We start from the raw sequence: 10,085 nt of genomic DNA on the forward strand, positions 1-10,085 counted from the left end.
TGTTTATATTTTCATTTTTGTTTATGTACTCAGTGAGTGGTCTTTGTAGCATGAATTTTTCAAATGCAGGGATCAGAAAAAACTCATTGTCTAAACCTGAGTGGAGTTGGCTTCGATGATAGGGAGTTCCAGAAGTAGCACTGACTTTAGATGAGATTTGATCCTCAGGCCCAGGATGTCTTTTTTTTTTTTTTAGGAAGATTAGCCCTGAGCTAACTACTGCCAATCCTCCTCTTTTTGCTGAAGAAGACTGGCCCTGAGCTAACATCCGTGCCCATCTTCCTCTACTTTATACATGGGACACCTACCACAGCATGGCTTTTGCCAAGCAGTGCCATGTCCGCACCCGGGATCCGAACCCGTGAACCCTGGGCTGCGGAAGTGGAACGTGTGCACTTAACCACTGTGCCACCGCGCTGGCCCCCAGGATGTCTTTACGCTCTGTCTCTCTGTGATTCTTTCATCTTTGTCCTCCTCTGAGTGTTGAGTTCTTCCTTAGGCTGGATCTTCTCAGGATAGTAAAAGTGATGGGGGCAGTTCTGGATTTTGTACCCTCACACCGCGTCATCCAGGGGAGGAGAGAACACCACTGCTGATTGCTTCCAGAGCCCCATGGATTTTGTTGCATCTCCTTGGCTCGAGTTGGGTATGTGTCCATCCTGAGCCAGTGGGGTATGCTGATTGGCTTAAGTTATTGGATTTCAAACCTGGCTCCCTCAAAGCATTCTGATTTCATTGGCTTGGAAGGTGGATCCCATGCATTGGTATTTTAAAATGCTCCCTGGTTGATTCTAATGCACAGCCAAAGGTGGGTTTGTTGGCTTAAGCCAATCAGTGTCCACTCGTGGGCTGAGAATGTGTGACTTTCTCCAAAGGAAAATCTGGATGAACTTGACAGATTGATGGGAGAAGGGGAAAACAGGTATTAAGGAAGCAAACGTCATATATCTGCTTGTGGCAAACATTAGTTGCTGACGTATTAGCCACCCCAGTGTCCGTATCCCTCCTTTCTTTCTTGCTGCCAGAACCCAGCTTTGGTTTGGGGCGGCAAAGTGCCAGCCCCAGGGGATGGATCGTGATTGGTTCAAATACTACTGATGAGGTTCCCCCACTTTTCCAGCCTCCCTTGCAATGAGAGAGAACAGGAGAGAGAGAAAGTGCAGAAGTACTAAATTATGCTTTGTCCATAGCAGAGAGTACAAAGAAAGTTTAAAGTTAATATGTGAGGAATTGGAAGTATGAGCCTATTATTTGGAATTATGGAAGTAGCTACCAGAAGAGAAAAGGAAGAGGAAGAGGAGGGGGAGGAAGAAGGGGAGAAAGCGGGGTGGGGGGAGGTGGGGGAAGAGGAGAAGGAGCAGGAGGAAGAGGTGGGGGGGGGAGGAGGAGGAGGAAGAGGAAGAAGTAATGTTCAAAAGTAATTACCTCTGAGGAGTAAGACAAGAAGAGGATGGGAAAGCAGACTTTTAGTTTTCATTTTATACCTTCTGGTTCTCTTTGAGTTTTTACTTCTGTGTGATAATATTTTTACAACTAAAAAGAAATTGATCTCTTTTGAAGTTGTTCCTAACAGTTTAAGATGATTTAAAATATCTGTAATCTGTTAGAGTACATTTCTTTAAATCTATAAATCACCTTTCTAAGAAGAAATAAAAAGTACTTTTAAACTGTCCCATTTATCCACAACCTCACAGTAATATAGTGGAATAAGAATAAAATGTTTTAATTTCATGTGTGAGAAAATGATCCCAGCTGCTTAAATCAGAACTCAAGGTCAAGCTCAGCTCATGGGATCGAAAGCTGGAGGAGAACGAGCTCCTGACGGCTGCAGGAGATTGAGCCTTCTTCTGCCTTTTGTGCTGTTGCCTCCACCTTCTTTTCTGGCGCCCTAATCTGATTTGGCTGACAGCTAGAGAGGAGAAAAACCTCAAGAATTCAGCTCTAAGCATCTTCAGTTATTCATTTTCAATCACATGTTTTTCAGTTTGACTTGGTTCCCGGGTATCTTATGACATTAATTCTGCATTATTGCTTTTATTACACCGTTGCAAATTTACTCATTGTTAAAGTTTCCAGCCACAGCATCACAATGATTATTTCAGAAATTATGAGAAAAGAAGCAAAAGATTATTTTAGAAGATAAGACTAACGTTTGATGTCTAGAGGATTTGAGTTTCCACTCACTGGTGAAGAATATGTAACTGATCTTTAAATGCTATTTTCAAATTATTTGTCTGGAAACAAATGGTTACAATGTAACATTGTATAAGGCCATCACAGGACTTGTTTTCTCTAATGCCAGGGAATTAGGTGAGTTAGTTTCTTTACTGTGGATAAGGTTTTGTACATCACCATTTCTCATTTGCTGTGTTTAGAGTCTATCCTTTGGGGTCATATGGTAAAGAGGAATTCATATTCCCTTCTTACTATTTATTTTATCAAAAGCCAATTCTTGGTTAAAATCTTACCCAAGCTGCTGCTGGCCTTAGAGCTTTAAACTTTGTACAAAACTTCCAGATACTTTCATATTTGATTATCCATGACTATTCTGTCAAAAAAGACGGCAATAATATGGATGGATGAAAATAGTTTATTCCACTAATCTTAAGAAGCACACACGCACCATGTGTGGATCCACGCTCACCAGATTTTTAAATCTCATACTGTTGCTTCTCCATCCAGCACTGTATCAGAGTAACAGACACTGAAATGGAATGAATTTGTTAACGCTCAGGCTTGGTCTTTAGGAATAGCAAAATAGCTGATACATGGACAGCAGGAAGAGAAAGATGGAAAAGCCTGGGTCACCAGTGATGAACGGGTCTCTGAAAAATTGCGATTGGGCTGCCCTTAGTTGAGGGAACAAGGTCTGAGGCATCAGCCTTAGGAGCTAACAGAAAAATTAGCAGAGACCTTTAATCGCAGGTTAGTGAAGCCACCTAGTGGTTTGTTTCAGAATTTAAGGTTGTGTGAATCTGTGAAGCAGCTCACCTGTGCTTGATGTGTGGGTCTCTAATCAAGTGTGACTGACAGTCTGATTACTCTTCATTCTGTCCTGCAAGGAGGGTCAGTTTCATTGAGAATAAGCCCAGCGCCGCTCTGTGTAATATTTCATTTACTTATATCCTTTTTATCACAAAGGACTTAAGGCAATTTACGTGAAAATACAGTGAGATAGCACAAACCAGAAGAAGAGGAGGAGATAGGAAAAACATGATAAAGACGTAACAAGTAGTAAAAAATTTTGATAATTCAAAAGTGCTTTCAAAATCCTACGAATTTTCCATGAAAGGACTCTACCTTTTCAGGTCAGCATGGAAACTTAGCAGTTATAAAATTCATAATGTCCAGAAAGGTGAAACAATTTTCATGAAAAGTGAAATCGGACCTGATGTCAAGAGCAGAGAAATTGGTCCTCCAGAGGTCCTCACAAATGAGATATTGCGTGGGGTCATGTATCATGGCCTCAAGCCCCGTAATAGAAATCATCCTGAGTTTTGGGAGATTGTTTCTTAATTGTGCCTGCACTGATTTGGAGGAGAATGTGCAGCAAACTGCATTTTCAAGGCTTGCATTAATACATTTGGTCCTTACAGGAAGCGAGTGTGGTAGGTTGTAGTACTCTCCCCATATTGCAGACGAGGCCACTGAGACACAGTGATGTTACCAACTTGCTCAGACTCAGGCTGTTAATAAATAAGGGAGCTGGGATCCAAACCTGGAAGTCTGGCTCTAGCACCCACACTCCTACCAAGATGCTGCATACCGAAGGGTCAGTGTATGCCCATCCAATGAAAACCACAACACTTGAGTTTTTTCCCCATGACTGATATGTTCTGAGGGGGATTGGATAGGTGTGGTTTAAGATGATGCTAAAGATGAGGTCAGTGTTGCATATTTCTGAGATGACTCAGTTAACTTTGCTCTCTTCCAGGGTCACACACTGTCCCTGAACCCCATCACCATGCATGCATGCACATGCATATGCCTACATGCCTTTGGTCAAAAAAAGAGAACCAGGAAAGAATCTTCAAATTCACCACTTCCTGACTTCTAGAAAATAACTGAAATCCATGGCCTTTTGATGACATGTCTTTAGATAGAAGATGTAAAATGCAGTCATAACAAAACATACTTTATTTTGCTAGCTCTTCTTTTCCAAAGTGTACCTGTAAGAGTTTGTGAATGGCAGCTAAATTGATTTCTCTTAACCAGTCGTGAACGCTGGTTAGCAAGCAAGCCTTGGAAGGAGCTGAGTAGTGAAATAATGGCATCACTGAAATGTTTTCAGTTAGAAAAGTCAAAATATCACATAACTTGCGTCTTAAATTGAGCATTTAGAATGATGTTCTTAAGCTGTGCATAAGGATAGTTGTATGGTTAATGTTTTTGCTAAGAGGAAAAGGTATGCTCTGTAAAATGACTGTTTTATATAGTCAAGCCTCCTTAAAAATAAATTTCCATGACATTTTAAAGGAATGCTTAGCTTCATAAAGATTCTAACGCTCCTGAAAGATTCAAATTCTGTTTAGGGACCAACATGATGGCCTATTCCTGATAAGATTGAAATTTTCAGAATGATAACCTTTTCATAGTTCTGCTGAATGCTTAAAAGATTCCTCCTATCGTGGGGATATAAATGAAAGAGAGCGATGCTGAGATAAGCTGAAGGAAACATTGGATGGAAATAAGAAGCTTGGGACCCCCAGGTCTCCTTTCTTCTGATAACAAAGGAAGACATGAATTCGTCGCATGTCGTTTTTCTCGGGAATTTTGGAGTCAGACCTGGATTCAAATACCACTTCTGGTGCCTATTAGCTGGATGATATTGGATTAGCCGCTTACCCTCTTTGGGACTCAGTTTCTTCATCTATAAAATGGTTTTAATGATACATGGATTTTCTTAGGTGCTCACTATGAGCAGATGTTGTGCTTTTTTCTCTGTTTAATCTTTAAAACACTCTTAGGTGGAATATGAACTATTGTCATCCTCTCTTTGCAGGTGAGATCGGTGAAGTTAAGAGAATAGATATGTGAAGAGTTTAATTAGGACAATTTGCGTGAGGTGTCATAGCACCTGGTACATCACAGATTCTGCAGAAACGGTAGCTCACGCGTCCCGGGGACTCCCTCTCACCCATCTCCTTCTCTTCTTTTAGATCTAGTTTAAAGATTAGTGAAGAGGAGAACCACATGTTTAAACAGCTTAAGTTTGGGACTTACATAGAGGTTTAAGCCCAAGATAAAAATAAAACTGAATTTTTATTTTCCTACAGGAGTGGCAAAAGCTCAACTATGATATCTACACCCTGCGACAGATTCGAAGGGAAGTGAGAAATAGGTGGAAACGCATTTTAGAAGATTTAGGTGAGTCTGCAACTGACTAGGGAATTGTAAAAATAACTAGTTGTGGTGTTATTCCTGGTCGCTTCCTTCACCATGGTTTTTAGGAAAGGGATGTCAGTAATTGACTAATTAAGGCTCCTGTGTACTAATTATTTTCCCGATCCTGTTCTCTTTGTATCCTCGAGCATAAACATCTGATATTTCTGTTATCACCAGCCCAGGCCCTAAGGACGTGCTCAGCCATATGCTACTCCATCTGTCCTCTGTGTTGAGCAGACAGGGCAGGGGAGTCATATGGGCGCTACCTTAAACTTTTCGGCGTGTACATCGAGTGAATTAGATGAAAGTGAGTGACCGATTAGTAGAAGTTTTATAAGATAAGGTAGGCTGGGAGATATGTTGTGTGTAAGAAAGACAGCAAGATTCAGAAGGACTAAAAGGTAGAAAAGCTTCCCACTTGGGAAAGGCACCCGTGGCGTGAGAGTGGCTGTTGGTGTTGGTTTTTCTGAATTCTTCCAGGTTCGCGATACAATAAGGTTCGCGATACAATAAACAAGCCCCTCACATTGTAAAATAAGCTTGTTTAAGGTTTAAAAAATGAATTTATCAATTTTGAAGTCCTCAGTCCTTCTGCTTGGAAAGAGATGACACCGTGGCATCATAAATTTTCAAAAGTTGGGTGCCGTGTTGCCAGCCCCTATTGCTTTGGCTGGGATGCAGTGGGCGGGGGTGGGCCTCTGCCCTATTTACGCACCCAATATTGTTGACTTAACAGTCTCCTTCTTACAATGTAAGTTATTCCAGACAGGTGTAAATCTGTGAGTCTTTTATACCTCTGGGTAAGTAATTTTAACCAGCCAACCATATTGCTCCAGGGAAGGGCATCTGGGCTTGGAGAAGTAGAGGCCTGGGGGTGACCACTTGGCTGTTCTCAAGCTACAAAGGCGGGTAGCAATTCTGGGGACAGGGCAGGAGTAGGGAGTGGGAGGAGGGTTTCAGTCCAGAAAGGGCAGCGAGCTGTCAGTGGGTGAGTATGTGAGGCTTAACTCTGAAGGGAAAGTTAACAAAGAAAATTAAACCGGAAGAAACATCAAACGAATTTTGAGAAAGACCCTGCCACTCACACTGAGCCGGGAAGCAGCGGTGGTGCCTTTGGCTGCAGTTTCCTGAGGTTTGTTCGGAATCCACATTCGGGTTCCTTCTTAATCTCCTGCAGGACAGTCATCTCCTTGTGACTACTTTACAGGAGCGGTAAATTTTTTTACTTTAGGTTTTCAAAAGGAAGCAGACTCTTTGTTGTCAGTGACGAAACTCAGCACCATCAGTGATTCTAAAAACACAGGGAAAGCTCGAGAGATATTGTTAAAATTGGCTGAAGAGACCAACATTTTTCCAACAGGCTGGGAGCTCTCGGAGAGATATCTCTTTGTTGTGGTAAGTGGATGCATTTTTTCATCTGCTCTGCTTTTGCTTGAAATGTGTGTTTTTGTGTTATTGCATATACTTATCGTGCCAAGGCCACCAGTTCCACCACAGTGGCCGATGACGCTGGCAGCTTGTGTGCTGGTTTCTGTAGCCAGCAACATCAGAATCACCTGATGGGCTTTAAAAATTCAGATTTCGGGGGCTGGCCCCATGGCTGAGTGGTTAAGTTCGCATGCTCCGCTGCGGGCCACCCAGTGTTTCGTTGGTTCGAATCCTGGGCGCGGACGTGGCACTGCTCATCAGACCACGCTGAGGCAGCGTCCCACATGCCACAACTAGAAGGACCCACAACAAAGAATATACAACTATGTACCGGGGGGCTTTGGGGAGAAAAAGGAAAAAAATAAAATCTTTAAAAAAAAAATTCAGATTTCGGATTGCACTCAGACCTACTGAGGCTGGGTTGAGACTGTATTTTTCAACCAATTGTGCTGTGTAGTCAGCTTGGACCATTTGTAAGGTGAGGAGGTGCGAGAAGTATTGTTAATATAACCTAAGACTGAAAAAGAATTTGAAAGGACTCTAAGGGCAGTGGAATATTCCTTGGATAATATAAGTAAAGGATTTAGGAATGTCTCTAAATTTGTTGAGAAAAATTTAATAAATGTTTTATTCGCTCATTATTATTTCAGGGTGGGTTTTGTTACTGTTAGATTGGTTTTCCCATTGATGTGGCTTGGTTCCTACCTTGACAGTTTTTTAATTGACAAATTTTTAATTTTTTGGCAGGACCGTCTCATTGCTCTTGACGCTGCAGAAGAGTTCTTTAAGATTGCCAGTCGCACTTACCCCAAGAAGCCTGGGGCCCCTTGCCTGGCAGATGGCCAGAAAGGACTGCACTACCTTCCATTTCCAAGTCCCTGAAAGAGAGGCTTGGAGACAGAATTGGAATTCTTCTGCTGGAACTCAGCAGCCAACTGAAGTTGGACAAAAGCATATAGAAGAGAGTGAGCTAAGCTCACTAGGGCTGGCTAGGTGAAAAATGATTCTGAATCCTACAGAAACCTATGGGTTTGGATATCTGGTCTTCAGGAGGACTTTATGAAATGTTCAGGTCACATTGAACCATCTGAGGATCTTGCATCAGACAGTTGGGTCAGTGGGCTGTTTCATCTTGGGTGATTAGATTCTGAGAACCCATTGACCCTGTTTTGGTTTTGGTTGTACAATAAGCTCCAGTCATTAATCCTATTGGGATAATTGGGTATTCTAGTTGATAGAACAATAAGATTAATAGAGAGAGCTATCATTGAACCCAAATATGGGTTAGCAATTTTTAAGTAATTTTTATATAATGTCGGCTACCACCAAATTAATACCAGGCATTATGTGACCTTTCTTTGATCTGGAAGAACCTACAGAGCCCTGGAGGGTGTCAGAGGCATCATTTTGAGTATCAGTCATGATTATTCAGACGTCTGGTAGACCAGACGGTAGAAATGTCTAGGAGTCCTGCTCAGAAGTGAGTTCGAAGTAGAGTGATCCCAAGCAACTTCCTGCAGTTACGTGTAAGAAGTTCTGTCTTCACTTGTAGTACAAGCATCTTCAATTCCCAATATTACTGCTATCTGGTTACCTCATTTTTGGATATTGTCCATTTCTCCTCCATAAGCCCTTGATATTTTATATTTTATCTGGGATGCCATCTGTAAACTGAAACAGTTGACCCCCACTTCCTTCTCTTCTCTTTAATCTGTTTTGGGTTATCGGCTGACAGTTGCCCCTGCCCCAGGACCACTCCTGCAGACTGTCAGCTCTGCAGGCAGTGTTGCATTGAAGGTCGTTGCTGGACTCTCTTTCCTTCTGAAGCTGAGTTTCAAAATGGAGCAATGTTGTCAATACAGCTTGCTTCTATCCACGGATAGAGAAATCCAGCTTCAAAAGTTACTTACTGCTTAAGCAAGGAGCTGGCCAAGAAATCATGGTTCATTTTTTTTTGAGAAGACTTTCAGAACTTGTAGGATTTATCAGTACATTGCTGACAACAATGGCAATATTTTTACTTGCTGACAACAATGGCAATATTTTTACTTTTACATATTTTGTTGTTCTGACTTCAGGTTAAAAAGTAGCTGGTATTTAGTCTGTCCAGGGGACTTGAAAATTTCCATCTCCAGACCAGCTCCTTTCGCAGTGGACACAATGTTTCAAATAGTTGTTAGAGGAGGTCCATGCTCTCCATTTGTTAACGTGTTGTAGACCAATTTAACTGACATATTTCAGGAAGATTCTTTCTAGGTTAATAAGTAAGCTAAAAGTTTTATTTTTTATATTTGAGCTTAAGCCCTTTCGTGTTGTTTAAACTTAGCCTGCAGATATATTCCGATTCTTCTGTAGGCTCTTGCAGCTTACAAACAGTGACACAACAAAAACAAACAATAAAATAAACAGCAATGTCTTTGCAAATTATATTGTTTTCATCTCTGTCCTTGGAATGTGTGTTTTGTCTTTCTGCCTTTTTGATGTCAAAATAGATAAGATTGTGTGCACTATGGAGAATAAATTGTAACCATAGTCTTTATTTTTGGTAATGAATGAGTGAGTATAAGATTATCTATGATTATAAAAACACATGGAATTATCCAGGAAATTTTCTTCTAAAGAATTAAAAGCTTTCTGTATTTACTTTTCACTTAGATGTGTTCTGTTTCTGAGAAATAAGAAAGAGCAGATATTCTTTTCATAATCCCTTTACATTACAGGGTGAAGAAGCTGGGAGGCAGATGGGTTAAGGACCTCCCTTCACTCTAGAGCCAGTCAAGGGGCAGATCTGTGCTCTAGTCCAGTGGACACTGCAGCACATGAGAGAGGCTCGAGGGTGACCGAAGTGACCACTTCAGAAGTCACAAGATGCTTAGCAGGACGGACATCCACAGATGTGCAGGAGGCTGGAGGGGCTTCCAACTTCCTAAGTACCTCCCTGTTGACTGCTGTGGTGTTCTCAAAGCTTCATCTCTGTGTGCATGGCGATTTCAGGTGGTCGATGGATGTTTTTATATCAATAGTTATTTATTTTAATATGCACCAGGGGAAAAAACCCTGTATTTTGCAGATCACACACCTGATTTCCTATTTCATGCATATTATGACAAAGAGCAATAAGGTGGTCGTGTTTTCTTACGTTCCCCCAGGAAGGCACAGGGGCCGCATTCACTGCAGTGATAAGGGGTGCCTTGGTGAGGGGCACAGAATCACTGAGAACCTCAGTGTAGCTGTTCAGGCCAGATGCTCTTCCAGAAGTGGGTTCACTGATG

The 10,085-nt window shown here is 41.6% G+C and overlaps 1 protein-coding gene across 1 annotated transcript in view; it reads left to right on the forward strand.

Annotated features, from left to right (window-relative positions):
- The window catches only part of PECR (peroxisomal trans-2-enoyl-CoA reductase), a 112,661-nt gene extending 103,421 nt beyond the window's left edge, over positions 1–9,240 (forward strand). Inside the window, exons 6-8 of the mRNA XM_046643416.1 lie at positions 5,277–5,367; positions 6,617–6,780; positions 7,561–9,240. Coding sequence (XP_046499372.1) covers positions 5,277–5,367; positions 6,617–6,780; positions 7,561–7,695 — 390 coding nt within the window. The 3' untranslated portion in view covers positions 7,696–9,240. The remainder of the gene's footprint in view (positions 1–5,276; positions 5,368–6,616; positions 6,781–7,560) is intronic.
- The last annotated feature ends 845 nt before the right edge of the window (positions 9,241–10,085 follow it).

The sequence above is a fragment of the Equus quagga genome, chromosome 17 (genome assembly GCF_021613505.1).
Source record: "Equus quagga isolate Etosha38 chromosome 17, UCLA_HA_Equagga_1.0, whole genome shotgun sequence".
NCBI classification, from domain to species: domain Eukaryota; kingdom Metazoa; phylum Chordata; class Mammalia; order Perissodactyla; family Equidae; genus Equus; species Equus quagga.